Here is a 19998-nt window from a genome sequence, read left to right as displayed (position 1 = left end):
ACACATTCGGGGACCCCCCCTCCCGCGATTCATGCCCCCCTCACGCAATTCACGGCACACCCCATACCCCCCCTTCCTGCGATTCGGAACCCCCCACGACCCCCCCTCCCACGATTCATGCCCCCTCCCGCGATTCACGGACCCCCGCACCACCCCCCTGCGCCCACCCTCCCTTGATTCACGCCCCCCTCATGCAATTCACGGCAACCCCCCACACCCCCCCTCCTGCAATTTGCAGACCCCCCAGACCCCCTTCCGGCAATTCCATCCCCCAGCGGACCACCGCGGCCCCCGCATTTCACGTACCCCCGTGACAATGGGGGATCCTGTACCACCACAAGCAGGTACCGCCCCTAGGTGGGAAATCCGGCCCTGGCTGCCGCACTGCAGGTTTTCCCACTGCCCTCTGCACCAGCGCCACAACTTTTATCAATGTCTTGCCCACATACCACTATTATACAGCCTCCTGCTCTCATGCACGCTCACTCCCTCCCAGTGGGAGGAGACGCTCACCCACTGCCGGGAGCTGCATACTGTCCCCCACCCTCCTCCAGTTCTAGGGATGCCCATTGACCATCAATGATTTTCAAATAATCGATGGTTTATGGCCAATGTTGAATACTTTTGCCATCAATGTGGGAGGACACTGCCCTGCCTCCTGTTCTCCTGCCCCGTAACTTCCGCCAGTGGAGACCCGCTCACCCTGTGCTGCCCACATTCCCCTATCATGCTTTACCGCCCAGCCTCCTGCTCTCATGCACCCTAACTCCCACCCAGTCGGAGGAGACACTGACTCCTGTATTTCTGTGCTGCCACGCTGGACCCTCACCCACTGGCAGAAGCTGCACAGTGTCCACCACCCTCTTTAGTCCCCCGTATGCCCACACACCCCTATCACTACCCAGCTTCCTGCTCTCCTGAACCGTAACTTCCACCACTGGGTAATCGCTGACGCTGTGTTGCCCACATACCCCTATCATGCCTCATATCCCAGCCTCCTGCTCTCATGCACCCTAACTCCCACCCAGTAGGAGGAGACACTGACTCAGGGCCACCGTCCGGTACTCCTGTGCTGCCACGCTGGACCCTCACCCACTGCCAGAAGCTGCAATACAGGGCATCTTTCATACAATTCTAACCATATTTCTCACAATACAAATGTTCACAAATTAAGGGGCGTAGCCCCTTACGCCGGTGTGAAGAGCGCCCGTAGGGCGCGATGAATCACCTAGTATACTTATAATCAGGGCTATTTTTCAGTAGGCTCCAGCAGGAACTGAGGCCCTTATTCTAGTTCACTCTTTCTGACAAAATATTTCTTAGATGGACAAAACCATGTGCACTGCAGGGGGGCAGATTTAAAATGTGCAGAGAGAAATCGATTTGGGTGAGTCATTTTGTTTCTGTGCAGGGTAAATACTGGCTGCTTTATTTTAACACTGCAATATAGCTCTCACTTTGCAGTAAAACCCCACCCAAATCTAATTATCTCTGCACAAGTAACACCTGCCCCACCTGCAGTGCACATGGTTTTCTCCATCTAAAGCTGTGTACACACAGGGGCGATAGGGGCTGAAACCGCTGGAAATATGGTCGCAGGCGACCATATTGCCAGTGATGGGAGTGTGCCCCGGCGATAAATCGCCTGGAGCGCGCTCCCGTTTTCAGCCCCGTTCTAATCGCTGGTTGCTTGCTCCTGCAACCAGCTGATTATCTCTGCTGCTCCCCGGCTGGAGCCTGCTGAAAAATAGCCCTGCTTATAACAATATAGCTGCACCTATATCAGTGTTTCCCAACCTCTGTGTTCAAGGTGCACTTACCGTCCAGGTTTTAAGGATAGATGTCTTAAGAATAGGTGACTTAATATCGTTTAGTCTGTAGGACCAATTTTTGTCAGTTTTCCATGTTAAAGAGCAAATGGTCATTTGCTCCCAAAAATTTCCAGATTTTCATTCCAACCAGCCAGGTTGGAGAGATAATATTCTAGTTTGTATGGGCCTTAAAACCTGGATTGTAAAACTGGATACAGACTATAAGATTATCTGTCCAATCTGGCTGGTTGGAACAGAAATCTGGTACTGTCTGGGAGCAATTGACATTTGCTCCCAACAGCCAGAAAATGTTCATAAACAATATTTTAATAAATGGGTTAAATCAAAAGGATTTCACAAATTGTCTTCCAGTGTTTTGGAGCAAATGGTCAATTTGCACGTGATCCTATACATTTCCAGATTGTTGTTCCAAACAGAAAATTGGACAGATAATCTTATTGAGTGTAAATCCAGCTTTAGCATGCCTTGAGGACTGAAGTTGGGAAATACTGTACAGTACTATACACCTCCTAACACTTAATTCTTCTAGATCCTGACACTGCATGTACGAATTGCAGAAGTTGACTTTAATTAAGTTCTGGATCTTCCTTTAGATTTTATAGATCTTTGACTCCCAACCATTATTTTTTGAGATTTCTTTTATTTTTGCTGTTACAGACCTCAAGAATCTCATTAAAACTCGCTCTCTAATTGATTTTTGGCAGCGGTAATAACAGTACAATAGATTATGCATGTTCTACTCTTGCCCTCAGCAAACATTCCCAGCGACAGATTACTTCTTAATAGACACCTTACAAATTAATAACATTTCTCAACCTAACCTACTGTAACCTAGCCTACATACAGCTACTTGGTCAGACTTTGCCATGAGTTCCTGGATGACAAAACCGCTTACTCTTGGGAACTTAAGGAGCCCCCTTCTAAATATGCCTATTTTGATAAACTGATTTAATATCTAAGATATTTTATCTTAAACACAATGGAGTACAAATGGTACGTTTCCACACATAGCCGAACTTTGGGAATCAAAGGCAAACTCTGCGCTAGTTCTACCAATAGGCATCTGTCTAGGGAGCTGGTATCTGGGGGCCCCACTGATGCTGCCTATCACAACATTTAACTTAATGCCAATAGCAGCTGTGGAACTTTTAAGGTTGGAAAGTGGGTAACGGTAGTGATTGGGACAGTTGCTTAAGGTGCAGAAGAATTTTGCACCTGTTGTGAGTAAACGTATTGCAATAGGATTGTTTAGAAAAGAGTATATCATATTGGAATCTCGACAGTCGGCATCCCAGTTGTAAGTATGAAATGGCGCTGTAGCATCAGGGTGTGTTAGGTGGGTGGAAGTTAGATTTAGGCACTAGGAGGAGTTAGGGGGTTATGTGGGAAAGTTATGGTTAAGATGCGGTGGGGGTGTTAGGGTTAGGCACTAAAAGAGGGGTTAGGGTTTGGCTGCAGGGGGGGGGGGGTTGTAACCAATACACAGTGTTGGGGATATAAATTACAAGGTGCCTGCTCAGAGTGTCCCTATGGGTTGACGTGCTGACTGCGTTAGGCCAAGACCTACTTAGATTTCTCCTAGTCTCCCCAGGAGGTTACAAAAAAAAAACCCACAGCAACTGCAACAAGCCTATCGCCTGTCGTAAGGCTTGTGGTTAACTGAGTACTTCCCAAAACTACAGAGGCAAGAGAAGAAAATGCACCTTGATATAACCTTAAACCACAAATTAAAGTCAATGAAAAATAAATCTAGTACAAAAACCAGAGTTTATTTCTTTCTCGTTATTTCTTGCTTTTTACTGTATGTCTTTTTCATTCTTATTTTCTATTTTTTATTTATCTTTCTTTCCTGATTGTTTTCATTATTTCTTGCTTTCATTTTTTTGTGTTGTTTTTTCTTGTTTTTATTTCACTTTTTGTGTCTTTTTTTTGTTTTTCATTCTTTCTTTTGCTTTTTTCTTTTTTATTTCTTTTTCTGCTTTGTAACTTCCCTTTATCTATTATTATTTGTCTTTCTTTCTTTCTCTTATTGGTTGCTATGAGCAACATCACCTCTTTTTCTATGGGTAACACTTCTTTTTATTTTTAGAAGCTTTAGTAAATGTACCCCTAAACGTCTAAACCGACCAAACCTGTGACACTAATGACTGAACCAACTGACCAATCAGTGAGGGGAGTGTGTGGGGGGACACGACACTGGTGTTGGTGCAGTGAGGTGGTTAATTTTTTCATATTTTTTTCTAGTTACCTGGCTGATGAGCCAGAGTAGTATAGTTATGCCCTGGAAACTGCCAAACAAACATATTTCCAAACTCTCATTTCTGCTCAAGCTTCTAACCCAAAACGACTTTTTAATACATTTAAATCCCTTCTCAACCCTCCCTCACCCAAGCCACCAACCACTATCCATGCACAAGATCTTGCTTCCTACTTCAGGGATAAGATTGACAAGATCAGAGATGAATTGGTATGCTCCAACTCAGTTGGTGATATGCTCAATTCCATACCTGAGCCCTCTGAAGCATTTGCTTCATTTGATCCCACAAATGAAGATGAAGTATCTGCACTTTTCTCTGCCTCCCACTCTACTACCTCTCCTCTTGACCCTATACCCTCGCAAATAAGTAAATCTCTGTCTCCTGTGCTCATTCAAATCTTAACTAAAATCTGTAACCTCTCTTTCTCTACTGGTGTCTTTCCTTCATTGTTCAAACAAGCAGTTATTACTCCGATTCTGAAAAAAACTGAATTCTGATCCAAGCTCTCTCTCAAACTACCGTCCCATTTCTCAACTTCCATGCACCTCCAAACTACTTGAAAGACTTGCTTATACTCGCCTCACACACTTTCTTAACTCGCACAACTTAATGGACCCGCATCAGTCAGGCTTTCGTGCCCAACATTCCACAGAGACAGCACTGACTAAAGTTGTGAATGATCTGGTCACTGCTAAGTCTAAAGGCCACTACTCACTACTAATTCTTCTAGATCTCTCTGCTGCTTTTGACACTGTTGACCACACACTTCTCATACAAACACTACAATCCATAGGTCTTAAAGACACAGCCCTCTCTTGGTTCTCATCCTACCTCTCTAACTGCTCCTTTAGTGTTCGTTTCTCTGATTCTACCTCCTCTTTGCTACCTCTTTCAGTTGGAGTACCTCAGGGTTCAGTTTTAGGTCCCCTGCTTTTCTCAATCTATACCTCATCTCTTGGCAAACTAATCAGCTCCTTTGGATTTCAGTATCATCTGTATGCGGATGATACTCAGCTCTACCTTTCCTCCCCGGACCTGTCCCCATCTGTATTGAGCCGTGTCTCTGAATGCCTTTCTGCTGTTTCATCCTGGATGTCATCTCGCCACCTCAAACTTAATATCTCAAAAACAGAATTAATTATATTTCCGCCAATAAATAGTAGTTACCAACCTGATATCTCTATCGCTGTTGAGAAGATGACAATCACTCCTACCTCTCAAGCTCGCTGCCTAGGTGTTATCCTTGACTCAGAACTTTCCTTTGTACCCCACATTCAATCTGTCTCAAAATCATGCCACATGCACCTAAAAAACATATTTAAAATTCGCCCTTACCTTACACAAGACACTGCAAAAACTCTAATCCATGCTCTCATCATCTCACGCATTGATTATTGCAATAGTCTCCTTATTGGCCTTCCCCAATACAGACTCTCACCACTACAGTCCATTATGAATGCAGCTGCAAGGCTAATCTTCCTAGCCAGACGTTCATCGTCTGCAAAGCTACTCTGTCAGTCACTTCATTGGTTACCTGTATTCTACCGTATTCAATACAAAATTCTTTTACTTACACACAAAGCCATAAACCAAACTACACCAACATACATATCTTCTCTTATCTCAAAATATCATCCAACACGACCTCTACGCTCCTCCCAAGATCTGCGTCTCTCATCCACACTCATTACCCGCTCCCATTTCCGACTGCAGGACTTTCTTCGGGCTGCACCCACTCTGTGGAATGCCCTCCCAAGCACAATAAGTCTCTCCTCCAGTCTCCAAACCTATAAGCGTTCCCTGAAGACTCATCTCTTCAGGCAAGCTTATCAAATTCCAGAACCAGTCATAGAACCTTGCGTTCTGGTGGAATCGATGCAATAAAGAATACAGTATCTATCCTTATGTATCAATGCCTATTTCCCTATAGATTGTAAGCTTGCGAGCAGGGCCCTCCTACATTTTGACTGTCTGTAAATACCCTGTTTTGTTGTCTGCTATTGTAAAGCACAACGGAATATGCTGCGCTATATAAGAAACTGTTAATAAATAAATAAAAATAAATGAGCGGAGCAGGCATTATAATAGTATTACTATGCCCTTCTGCCTCATATTTTGTGTCTCTGATCCTCAAGTCCCCTGTGACCCATGGGGCCCGTTACTGGTGTCCCTTTTGTCTCCCCTAGGGCCGGGCCTGCCCATAGGCAGCTCTGCTGTCCTACAGGGTACTGTTCCTGGCATTCTGCATGACAAAAGCAACTTCCATGGGGCACAAATGGCACCACCCCCAGGACTGCACCACTCGCACATGTGAATTGGATGTTTCTGGGTGATTACTGTGCTGATGCACGGAACCAATTTGTTTCAGTGTATCCTGTAAGACATGGTTGAGGTTTGTGGACAGAGATGGGTAGTATGTCTCAGAGGTATATTTTGCTTCCAGTACATGCTTGGTGTAACTGCCAATGCAAATGAGGACAGTAGCCAAGACAGCAGTGGGCACCGTGAGCATGTGCATGATGACAGGAAGATGATGGCAGAGACGGGCACATAAGGTAGTATTAAATCTGTCAGATGTGGCCGCTCTGCTACCAACTCAGAATTGTCTGATTATTATATGTATATTTCTCATTCAGTGTGCAATAGGGATACAAACTGTTTTTCTTTCCTAACCAGATTTACCCCTCCCTGTTGGCACCTGAATGACAGACCTCTGATTGAGCAGCTTACCAATAAAAGTGTTGTGTAGTATTAAATCTGTCAGATGTGGCCGCTCTGCTACCAACTCAGAATCAGGCACTATGAGGACAGCATGGTATCGCACACTGCATGCACAGGGCAAATGAACATTTACACTTTCTCTTATGAGAACCAGGACCTCTATTTGGAGTGTCTAGGACGGCATTGTTGTATACATGGCTGGCCTGCTTTTCAGTCCATAAGTAGAATTCCCAAGAATGTACTATCAGTGGGTGTCGGAGAATGCGGGTCCCACACTGCACTATACTTACCAGCTGGCACTGCAGAAAGGCAATAGTGTGTACACAAACCCTCTCCTCTGTTATACCACCTCTGTATACTGCGGGCCTAATTCATATCTGTACAGCTGTAATACCTTCACAGCTAAGGATATCAGGTTACGTACCTGCTAATCATCGCAAGTGAAGCTGCGGCCAGAAAAGGGTATAAACACCTTCAGTATCAGAGCCATCCCTAGTGCTCAGCAACTGCGAATGCACCGATGCATCATTGCGGAATAATACTTTCTATGTCTACTTAAACTGTGATTGTGGCATATGTGCACTCTGCCGATAATCGCTGCATTAAGAAAACATCATTAAGCATTAGGCCCCTGAATTAGGACCTATATGCAAAATAAACATTAGAAGGAACCTGATACGGGTTAGAAAAATAACCTTATCTCAGAGAGAAGTCTCTATCTAAGCTTTATATACTGTAAGTCTGTGTAGCGCGGCAGCTGGGCCCGCGCCCTCGGTACGTACAGACAGATGGCTCAGGAAAGCACAGTAATATATTTTCTTACAAGGGTACTTAAGCTTATATTATGTGCATTTGTGGAAGAGCGGCCGCTGCGTTCCACATCCAGCAGCCAGTAACTCCGTCTCGTCACAACTTGCGGAGATTTGTGAGAAGCATTTACAGTTGTTACATCATATTACAGTATTATTGCTCAATCTATTACAGCACTTTGGTTCTGTTCTTTTACACCAAGTGAATATTGCCAGTATTTGTTTCCAGCGCAGCCAAGGCCGGCGGACAATGCGCAGTTAATGTAACGGGAGATCTCTGGGTTATTAGAGGTCACCTGATTGATTTTACCGGCATGGCCATATTCCAGAATGAGACGACTAGGAATATAATGCAAGAATAGTTAATGCCTTTGCTTTGCCAGGAGACATCCAGCCACAGAGGCTGTAAGTAGCGTGTTACAGGGCTACACTGTGAGGGCAGGCACCATATTGGACAGCGGTATTACATCTGCTCTGGGGAGTAAAGAACTGCCCGGTGCATCCCATCCTCCTGCAGCTCCAAAGGTAGCCGCCGGGTGCCTTCCTAGAGCGTACCTTGGATGCTCCAGTCCGAACGACTCTGCAGTAGCGCTACCAGCAGCAGGGTGCCGCTCTAGGTAGTCTGCAAGCAACATGCAGGTGCCCACTACAGGGCCTGTGCGACAACACCTAATTACAGCCCAGAGAGGGCCGTGGCCACCAGGAAGATGAGCACAGTCTGGAGCATCCTTAGGACCCACCGGCGGCTATACTGTCTGCAGGTGGTGTTCCAGGCACCCTGTAGGACAAATGCAGCTACCATGACTATTAAGGTCGACATACATTGGGTCGACCACTGAAGGTCGGTTGACACATGAAAAAGGTCGACATGCCTAATGGTCGACAGGTCAAAAAGTCGACACAAGCATTAGGTTGGAATTGAGAAGGTCGACCGTCAAAAAAGGTCAACATGGGTTTTTCATGTTTTATCCCCCTGAATGTTGACACCGTCGACATGGACATGGAAAAAGTGCACCGCATCCCCTCGCATGGCTAGCTGAGCTTGCCATGCTTCGGGCTCGGTGCCTAGCTACACTCAGCACATTTCGGCTCGAAAATAAAACCCTGAGAAAACCACGTTGACCTTTTGACTGTCAACCTTCCCAATGTCGGTCTAATGCTTGTGTCGACCTTAGGCATGTCGACCATTGTCATGTGTTGACCTAATGCCAGTCATCCTTCACTGGGCAACCAAATTTCTGTCGACATTAATACTGTCGACCTTAATACTGTCGACCTACTAACCATATATCGTAACCTTACTTCAGCTGTTGTTGAAGTACACATCCCAGCATGCCCTGCAACAGTTTTAGCATTGCCAAATAGCAAAACTGTAGCAGGGCATGCTGGGATGTGTAGTTCAACAACAGCTAGAGGGCCAAAGGTTCCCCGTCCCTGTTTAGTGAATGCCAGTCACATAGGACAGTGTGTCGGTTTTGGACTGTGCTACAGTATTAATCTGATTATTCATATGCAGTGGCAATTCCTATTTTATGGGAGAGCAATAGCATCCCCTCATTGATTTATGCGTTTCTTACATATTACGTCCGACGTACAGTAAATAACGAGAGTGAAATTAGGTTAGTATTTATTATGGAATGTTAGTCGTAGCAATACATCCAGCTCTGTCTACCAACAATGGTTTCTCTGGGTCCACTTTAAGTGTTTTTTTTTCTGTCTGTTAGTTAGTTATTTATTTACAGTTACTTATATAGCGCAGCAGATTCCGTTGCGCTTTACAATTGTAGAAAGTGATAAAACAAACTGGGTAACAACAGACAGAGGGACATAGGAGGGAAACACAAGGACAGGCACCTGTAATAGCATAGCAGTCCCCTTGGGGCCTTATTTTGGTTCATTCTTTCTGACAAAATCCTTCTTAGATGGACAAAACCATGTGCACTGCAGGGGGGGGGCAGATGTAACATGTGCAGAGTGAATTAAATTTGGGTGAGTAATTTTGTTTCTGTGCAGGGAAAATACTGACTGCTTTATTTTTACACTGCAATATAGATCTCACTTTGAAGTAAAACCCCACCCAAATCTAATTCTCTCTGCACATGTCACATCTGCCCCACCTGCAGTGCACATGGTTTTGCCCATCTAAGAAGGATTTTGTCAGAAAGAATGAACCAAAATAAGGCCCCAAGTTACAAGTCCAGAAAGGAAGCTATATAATACATCAGTGCCTCAGAGGGTTATGCGTATTGAACTTAAATTTGATAGGCTTGCCTGAAGAGGTGAGTTTTCGGAGGCTAGTAAAGTCTTATTGTGCGTGGAAGGGCATTCCATAGGGTGGGAGCAGCCAGATGAACGTTGTGTAATAGTGAATGGGAGCTAGTGATCCGTGCAGAAGAGAGACACAGATCATGTGCAGAGCGGAGAGGTCGAGATGGGAGATATTTTTTGATAAGTAGAGAGATATATATACTGGTGCAGTATGGTTAATAAATTTATATGCGAGTAGAAGTATTTTATATTGAATACGGTAAGATACAGGTAACCAATGGAGGGACTGGCAGAGCGGATCAGCAGATGATGAGCGTCTTGCAAGGAAGATCAGCCTAGCAGCAGCATTTAAAATGGATTGCAGTGGTGAGAGTCTGTTCTTGGGAAGACCAGTTAGGAGACTATTGCAATAATCAATGCGGGATATAATGAGTGCATGGATAAGAGATTTAGTAGTGTCTTGTGTCTGATAGGGTCATATTTTGGATAAGTTTTTTTAGATGCAATTTACCTGATCTCGTTTAAGGATAGGCATCAGAGGCCAATGGTTGGGTACCATCTATGTCCCTCTACCAGTGGCAATACTAGTACTGTGTTTGCAGTGGTTGCAGATCCTCATGCAGTGGTTTCTGGCTTACATTCAGTTATGTCCTCAGCACAGATCCCTTGTGTGTGAAGCTCCAGCTTCTGCTGCATGCACATAGTTTAACCATCGATGGTTTCCTTACTATAGCTACATGTATTACAAGTTCCGATGGCAGTATCGCTACCATTTTACAAAGATCATCCCTAGACTTGTTCATTTACAATCTTATTTCCAGTTATAAAGCTCCACAGTAAATGTAATCCTTAAATAGTTTATACAATTTGTGAATATTACAGTGATAAGCCATACGCTATATAAATGTGAGCCTGATTCAGACCTGATTGCTGATCTGCAAATTTGGATAACCACCCATAGTGTGGAAACCGTCCCCGTGCAAATCTGCTAGAGAATTAAGAACATTTTGCAACCTGCTATCCTGTCGCACATCCACACTCAGTTCACTTACAATCCAATGTGAGAAAGTCTGACCCCTCCAGAGTCCGGGCCAATCGCGGCCGGAGCTGACGTCACACACCCTCCCTTTTAAAGCCTGGGCACTCCTGCGTTTTTCTTACACTCCCAGAAACGGGCAGTTACCGCCCCAAGATCTACTGTATTATAAGGCGCTATGTAAATAAGAGGTAGAATCCGACTGGTTGCTATGGGCAACATCCAACATCCCATCTTAGTAAATCTACCCCCTACATGTCAGTTTATCAGTGCGGTATAATAAATCTACAATAGTCGACAGTACAAAAGGATGGAAGACGGAAGGTCAACAGTAGTTAAGATTGACAGGGTTAAAAGGTCAACGTGACCCAAAAATCTTGTATATTTTGTGTTCTGCGACCACTCTTATAGAGGGCACACATGGTGACATATGCACTATTTTTCTATTCGATTTTTGCTTATAGAAGCAAAATCGAATAGAAAATCGAAAAGAAAATTAAATGGGCATCGAATGGTTTTTCAACATGCGATGCAGATTCGATCCCAATGCGCGCTCCCGTGTAGTGTAAATCGATTAGAACAATAGTCTTGTCAGGCAAGACTATGGCCCTTATTCAGGTTGATTCCCTCCCCTGTCCGTGAAGGGGAGCAATGTTTTGCGCATGTGTAGCCGCTGTGTGCGAGCGGCCACGGCGAAAACATCAGTGCGGACAGGGGGGGCGTGGGTTTGCGGGCCGGGGGATTCGCCCCATGGGAGCGCCCAGCATTTCATGTGTATTCCCATGAAAACGCTGGGAATTCTCATGGTACTTCCCCGACATCAGCGGATGTCAGATGCCCGAACACTTCTCGTACAGACACTCGCAGATGTAAGACACCAAAGAGGTGTCTTAGGTTTGCGAACGCTTGAAAAATCATTCCTTGGTCCGCAACCATTGAATGATTTTGTTCCTGAACGCAAGGCTACGATTGGATGATTATGGAAATTATCCATTCGCACGCCTGTGAGTAATAGCACCAGGCGAGGGGGGGGGGGCGAATGTGCGGGCAGCTGTGCGTGGTGAGACTGGTGGACTCGCAAGCCTGCGATATTTGCCGACCTGCGAGTCAACCTGAATAAAGACCTATATATACAGATCTGTACTATATAGTTAAATCGAATGCATTTTGCGTACCATTCGATTCGATCTCGATTCGATCCCAATCGAATCTGGGTCGAATTGCAAGCAAAACAGCACCGTGTCTCCCCACTAGTAAGGTGAGGTGGCTTACCCTGTGTATCTGTCCACCTGTCATCCTATTGACCGTCCACATGGACACGGTACACCTATCATCCGGATCCCCATTCCGCTACTTCTGCTTTCCTCCCTCCCTGTGCTTTCTCTTGATGCATAGCATACGGTACTAGACAAACTCTCAGCCATTACATTCTAAAAAAAAACATCACCCATGTCTGAACCCGCCATAGTAAATATTAATGTATATTGATTTTCTCCTTTAAACAATATGTTTGCACACATCCAGTTTGGTGCCACGTTTTCTGCGATGTGCGATGCTATATTAAGAGCTTGTTAAACCCCCCCTCTCATTTCTGTGAAATAAACAATTACTCATCCGCAGACATGGCACAGGGTGAGTACAGGTCTGTTACATGTGATGCAGGATTTCAGCGCCCTCCCGTCCTGCCAGCATCTTGCTATTTTCAGGCTGGGTACCCTTGAGATGCAGAACAGCAATCTGACACAGAGCAACAGCTCTCTGTGATGTGTGCATCTGCGTAAGGACAGGAAGGAATACGGAGCATGCCCAGTGATGCAAGGCTCCGTCCCCCAACCAGATCCCTAAAGAGATTGATTGAACTTTGCACTTGCAAATGTCAGTGAATACATTTTGCCCATGATTTTATTTTTTTTAAAAAGAGTTCCCATCTCCAGCAGCAGCAGCTCCCTTCGTGCATCCAGCACCTTTCCTGCCTGTGATGTAGGATTGCCTGGTTTCAGCCAGGAATACAAGAAGACATTTTTGCACTTCTCTGCAAATGACCTTTGTGTTCCTTAACTCTATTTTCATGGGGATTTTTGGATTGGAATGAAACAGGAACCCAGCATCTCCCCCTGCACTTCTGCTGAAGTTGATGAGGATTGTAGGTGCTCGAGCTGGCAAGGAAATATGGATAAGGAAAGAGATGCTATCCTGCAATATAATCCAGGCACTGATTTAGGAAAATCCTCCCCCGTGTGCCTCTGCTGGGCACAATAATCCATTAGTCCGGCTCATGAAGGCCACCTGGATTAGGCTTCTAAAAAGAGCCAAAGGAGGGCGACTGAAGAACTCTGACATTTGTGTAAGATTAATTCCTTCCTAATTGCTACCTGTGATGCTTTGGGTGGGAAGTTGTGATGTGCCGGGTTCTGGACAGATTGCTATATTTAGCAGGGTACAGCGTTAGATACAGGCAATGGCTGTAGAACATTATTGTGTCCTTTTTTATTTTGAGATATGCGTGCGTGTGTGTGTGTGTATATCTATATATACACACACACACACAGAACCAATCCTCGATCCACAGCACAAATCTGTACACTATAATTGAGCTGAGAATCATTAATATTGAAGTACTGTAGGACAAGCCATTGTCACATTCTTAGTAGAATTGAGCGGTGACTTAATTGTTTGCTTCTGTCTGCACAGCTCATTTGTCCTACACCCTAGGCATGCTGTCTATACAGGCGACAAGGGGGACAAACCTTTCAGGGTTACCGATTTTTTAATTGTTCAGTCCATTAAAGCAGACAGGCCATACCATTGTCTGTGGAACTCCTGTAGAGTGTAAGCTCTTGTGATGAATTATCCAACTTGGTTGATAAGTCAATATAGCCCACAATACACATGTGTATATTTGGCTTTGTCTATCACTGTGGTTTATGTTGATGGTCTGTGATATAATTAGGTGTGCGGGGCATGATACACCTTAAACGGTTGCTTGATGGAGATGAAGCAAGAATACTCACTGTGCTGTATGTGGGGATGAAGGAAGTAAAGTGACTATCTAGGGCAGTGATGGGGAACCTTGGCACTCCAGCTGTTGTTGAACTACACATACCAGCATTCCCTGCTTCAGGTTTGCTGTTTGGTCATGTTAAGACTGTTGCAGGCTGGGATGTGTAGTTTAACAACAACTGGAGTGCCAAGGTTCTCCATTACTGATCTAGGGTGTTTATAAAATAAAGAGGGATCAAAACAGAGGGACTATATGGATCTGCATTAAAATATAGGGACACACTTATAAATGGTGCTTTGATCTGAAGTAGGTTGGCAGCAGATGTGAAGGTTTGCACAAACAATGGATTTGGTTTATTTTTTTTCCCTTTTAACTGTTTGTTAATAGCACGTCTTGTTCAGTCTGTTTTGATCTGAAATCAGATTGGGGAATACGCAAATGAGCGTGAAGAGACGGAGAGAATAAAGGTCTATTTTCAAGAAGATTACATGCCTTGTGATTACCAGTCACAACAGCTGGCATAATGGGAGCACATTAAGATATTGAGCTCTTGGGTGTATTCATTGCTGTTATGAAGCGCCGAACAGCGCCTTGTAAAACGCACAATGTGGTAACTGATCGCCCACTGACTTGTGTCCTCCTCTCACCAGGGTTCGGCGGACTCCTATACCAGCCGTCCATCCGATTCTGATGTCTCTTTGGAAGAAGACCGGGAGGCCGTGCGGCGAGAGGCAGAGCGCCAGGCCCAGTCTCAGCTGGAGAAAGCCAAGGTACGGCACTGGGTATTGGGCTGCCCACTGGTGGATCGTGGGCCTGGTGATGTGTGGGCATACTATGTGCATGCATGTGTATGGCGGAAGCAGTGCTAGCAAAGTTAGGAGGGTGACTCTGTTGGCAGAACAGGTTAATAACGTGCCCGCCGGCAATGGTTTATTTGGCAAAGCTTTAATTGTGGTTGGCCAATAATTGATTTTTGAATAGGAAATGGTTAATAAATGGTTGTAATATTTGGGGATTATTGATCACTATTGAGGCCCATACACACTGGGCGACTTTGAGCTGAAAGTCACTCAAAACAGCCTGTTTGAGCAGCTTTCAGCTCAAAGCTGCCCAGTGTGTATGGCCCGGTGATGAGCGGTGAGCGCTGCTGCGCGCTCCGGCATCATCGCCGGGAAAGCCGTTTATCTGCTGGAAAACGATCATCGCTGTCCATACATACTGGGCAAAATCGCCCAGTGTGTGTATGGACCTTAAGTCGACAGTCAGAAGATCAACACATATTGAAGTACTGTCATCATGCATTACTTCAACATGGTCAATAGGTTGACACATGAAACAGGTCGACATGGGAAAATGTCAACATGTGGTTTTTAACGGAGTTTGTTTTTTAATGTCTATGTCAACATAGACCCCGTATAAGTGTACCGCGTCCCCTCGCATGGCTCGCCATGTTCAGGCACTATTATAATATCCCTCTATGACAGTGATCTTCAACCTTTTTACAATGCGGCACACTAAATACGATTTTAAAATTGCCTAGCCACACCATGAGATCCCCACAAGGCAAAACACATTGGACCCCACAGGAAAAAAAAAAAAACTTATTGGCCCCCATATAAAAAAAAATCACACTGGTCCCCACAGGTAACAAATATAAAATGCATTGGGCCTTTACCTGAAAAGAAGAGACCAGTAAATAACAGTTGAACTGCTGGTAGCTGTAAACTGGTTTGGGCATCTCTAGATCTGGGGGTGCACTTGAGAACAGCTCAAGGCACACTAGTGTACCACGGCACATTGGTTGAAAAACACTGCTCTATGACCACGGGGATGGTAGTCGGTTATAAAGAACCATACCATTGACATTTTGCTTGTGTCGACCTTTGGCAGGCAATATTTGTCGACCTAATGATTGCATATTGTAATATTCATGACCATTAAGTATGCACTTGCTTTTTTTTTTTTAAATATTGGTGCAAAATTGTGTGTGTGTGTGTGTGTGTGTGTGTGTATACTTCACATTTTAAGTTTGTTTTTTTCTATTTGAACTCTAGTGGCACCATCTCCGTAGCATTGTGTGACTTTTTTGCAACTGTTTCCCATTAACTAGCATAATATTTGCAAAATTAAGCGAATGGGACGCACAAGCAGCTGTACTGAATGTATTGCTTCCGCGGTATCTGTGTAGGAACTGCTACGTTACAGTGTTTGATCAGCAGAAGCTGCTTGTGCGTCTTACAGAGTCCCACAGAGCTCATGCTTTATTAATAATATTTATTTCGCTGTTGTTTCTGGGGCCGCTGGTATCATGTCACTGTTCTGAGGCTATGCACTAAATGCCCTCTTTGGATTATGGCGCATTATGGGTCTCCGTTGCCCAGTGGGCATGCTCCTGCCAGTACTTGAGCATTCACATTCTCATTTATACTAATCATAATGCATTGTTGCCAAGAAAAAGCCTTTAGCCCCATACACACTAGAGGATATTGTAAAAGATATCGCTCAGAAAGGGGCCTTTGATCAATATCTTTTATAATATCGCATAGTGTGTACATCGTTAACGATGCGTGCTCTCGTGTCCATTCCAATCTGCATAGCCATAGGGTTACCCTTAATCCAGATGTTCCTTGTTCTTGCATGTAGGCAGCAAATTGTGAATGAGTTGCGATAGGCCCGGTGGGCATCTTTTTGTTCATTTCTGAGTGGCAGCGTCACTTGCTGATATAAACAGTTGCGTTCCGGAGAAAATCACACTTGCAATTGCATTAAGGTCCATTTATTGATCAGGCCCACCAGTGCACAGGTCACAGCCAATGGTTTTACCATACCCTCCAACATGACCCATCCCATTAGGTACAAAATTCTCTATTCCTGGACTTCCTTGCCAATTGCAGAGGTGGGGCTGCAGCACAGTCCAATATTCAAAAAAGGGAGCCACACCTACTGCCACCCCAGACATCACTGTCCTGGACTCACTGGCAGTTGATGTGACCCCCTCTTTGAATTTTGGACTTTGCTGGAGTCCAACCTCTGTAACTGCCACTGGTATGGAAGTCCAGGAACAGAGCATTTTGTACCTAATGGAATGGGTCATGTTGGAGGGTATGTGTTACTGGCGTACTTGCTTACTCTGCTGATATGTATGGGAGACTTCAGGGCGCTTCTCCAGTCTCCTCAGAGAGTAATCCAGCTCCCACTTCCCTGATACCAAGAGAAGTGGGCAATATGGGAGCTTGATGACAGTGGTATATATATAATGATTGCGGTGCACATGTGCCCTGGCTCTCCCGATTTTTCTGAAAATCTGCTCATACACATTAGAGTCTGAGCCCTCTAGTGCTGCTATAGCGCTGCGCAGCTGGCAGCAAAGAGGAGGGGCCTCGGCGGAAGAGGCTGCAATCAGGTCTCCTCTTATAAAATGCATATACTGTATCGGCATTTGATGTTTGGGTCTTCTCCTCTAACATCTCCCATGTGGTCCGGGTACACAGCGGGTTATTGAGACGTGATCACAAAGCACATTTCTTTGAGCAAATGGACAAAACCATGTGCACTGCAGGTGGGGCAGATGTAACATGTAGAGTGTTAGATTTGGGTAGGGTTACCACTTCATCCCTTTAATTCCGGACACATATTAATTACACAGGCTCTGTGGCAGTTTAAAACCAGGTAAAATGGAGTCTTAAAGTCAGCCAGCCACAGAACCTGTGTAATTAATATGTGTCCGGAATTAAAGGGATGAGGTGGTAACCCTAGATTTGGGGAAGTTATTTTGTTTCTCTGCAGGGTAAGTACTGGCGGTACTTGTTTAGTTTAACGGCGGCAGCTGTACGCTACGTTTAAATCCTGGCAGCTGTACGCCCAATGGCTGCCTTACTTCTCTAAGCTACGTTATCAGTGTAGCTACGTTATCATTGTAGATCATAGGCTGCCTTGAACTACGTTGTCAGCGTAGTGACTCCGCGGCAGCCCAGCGCTGACAGGTCATTGTGGCACTTAAAGATCTACAGAGAAATAGACAGCCCGGCACACCGCTAACAAAGGGGGTGTCTAAACTAGACACCCTGGCAAACCGCTAACAAAGGTGGTGTGTAAAGAATGCGTCTAAAATTTAGATGCTATAGCGTCTAAGTACAGCACGGGCAAACTGCTAAACAAAGGGCGCGTCAAAAGTTTAGACGCTCTAGCGTCTAAATTTAGATGCTCCACAAACCGCTAACAAGGGTGCATCTAAATTTAGACGCTAGAGCGTCTAAATTTTAGCCGGGTATAGGGTGCAGCATTATTCAAAAAAATACACAGACCAAAAAAAATTTGAAAAACACTAGTAAACCTGTCGACAATGACACTTGTCGACGTAACAGCTGTCAACCTTGTTTATTCTACTATCCACACCAGCCCGAAGCGTGGCGAGGCGCTTCTCAATGTTCTGGGTGTGAACCCGCTCTCTGGATCCACGAAGTGATACTGGTGGTTCACCCTGGCATGGTGGTACCCAGCCTGCTCCAGCTGCTATCGTCTAGTAGGCCCGCCAGCAGTCGGTATAAATTGTGGTCCACGGTTGCATGTGCCTCTCGATGGTAGCCATGAGGGTGCTGGCATCATGTCTCTTGACTGCCGTAACAAAGCACTCTCCGGTCTCCCTGGAGATGCCCCCGAAGATCCACTGCTGGGGCAGCATGCAGCCAACGTCGCTCTTCTGTTTCACGAACAAGCTTTTGTCAACTTCCAGAATGGTGCCTGGACCACCAATTCGCCGGTGAGGCTGCGGCAGGAGGTCGACGGTGCAGGCCTCCCACATTAAGTTGTTATAGAGGACAGTGATTGCCTGTGAGATGGACAGATGTCGCTGACAGAAGCGGATGCTGGTCAGCTCCTCTGCCCAACAGAACACGATCAGGGTGACAAAGGTCAGATGGCACCCTCTGAACCACTGCACAGCCCTGACACTGACCTTCTTGCCACAGCTGCGGATATGGCAGCGCCACATCCGCTCCCTGACACTGAGCCTCATAGGGTGCCCATTGGGGCAGGTCTGGGTGTGAGGCAGGAATTTGTGGCTCTGCAGAAATGCCACTGACTCCTCCTCAGTCTGGGGCAGGTTCAAAAGAGTGAGCTTTTCAGCAGCCATGACTGAAATGGGTCTGACTCTCACAGAATCTAACAGCTGACTGACTACACTAACTGCGTACCGCTCAATCTACCAGCTGACTAACTACGCCGCGAGAACAAGACGCTGTTTCTGACATGGACGCTACCTCTGACTAACTATGATGACTACGTTAGAATTAGATGATGTTTCTGACAGGGACGCTAGTTCTGACTAACTACGATGACTATGCTAGTCGCGGGAACACTACGCTACTTCTGACCTACTACGCTGACTACGTTGGTTGCGCGGAACACACTACGCTACTTCTGACTGACTACGCTGACTACGCTGGTCACAGGAACACAACGCTGATTCTGAAAGGGACGCTACGCTAAGAACGTAACTGCTGCCGTGAAATTAAACAAGTACCGTACTGGCTGCTTTATGATTACACTGCAATTTAGATTTCCGTTTTAATACACCCAACCAAAATCTAACTCTCTCTGCACATGTTACATCTGCCCCACCTGCGGTGCAACATGATTTTCTCCATTTGCTAAAAAAAAAGGCTTTGCGATCAAGTCTGAATAACCCCCATAGACGGCAAGTAAAACTATTTGTGATTAAAGAGGCCGCAGGCTGCAGTGTATTCTATGACAGCCCCTACCCCCCCCCAAGTTGCAAAAGGCACGTGTGGATTGGAGGAATTTTGACAGGCTCCCAAGCCCAGGTAGGCAGCAGATCCGGTGGAGGAGCACGGCATTGCTGCACAGTATATGTGTCTCTGTACAGTAAGTAAATCTAGCACAGCGTTGCTATGGGAATCGAGCCCAGTCACGCTGGCTACAGTACACGGACAGACTTTATACAATATTTATTGCCTCTGGAGTAGCTGTCACAATGAAAGCTGGAGAAATGACATCAAAGCCAAGTTATTGTGGGGGGTTGTATGTTTTTTTTTCTTCATTCTTGTACCTGAAA

At 45.4% G+C, this 19998-nt stretch overlaps 1 protein-coding gene across 6 annotated transcripts in view; it reads left to right on the top strand.

Moving 5' to 3' along the window:
* CACNB2 (calcium voltage-gated channel auxiliary subunit beta 2) overlaps positions 1-19998 on the top strand; it is a 275681-nt gene that overhangs the window by 179756 nt on the left and 75927 nt on the right. For 4 of the 6 annotated variants that reach the window (XM_083189322.1, XM_083189324.1, XM_083189325.1 and 1 more), the window contains one exon: positions 14576-14695. In XM_083189322.1, the coding sequence (XP_083045448.1) occupies positions 14576-14695 (120 nt within the window). Of the gene's footprint in view, positions 1-12568; positions 13269-14575; positions 14696-19998 lie in introns of those variants that run through there. The other 2 variants (XM_083189323.1, XM_083189327.1) reach the window with 2 other exon arrangements.

The sequence above is a fragment of the Crinia signifera genome, chromosome 5 (assembly GCF_055691185.1).
Source record: "Crinia signifera chromosome 5, ASM5569118v1, whole genome shotgun sequence".
Lineage (NCBI taxonomy): Eukaryota > Metazoa > Chordata > Amphibia > Anura > Myobatrachidae > Crinia > Crinia signifera.
The sequence above is the reverse complement of the archived record's forward strand: the minus strand, read 5'-3'. Positions and strand labels throughout refer to the sequence as shown.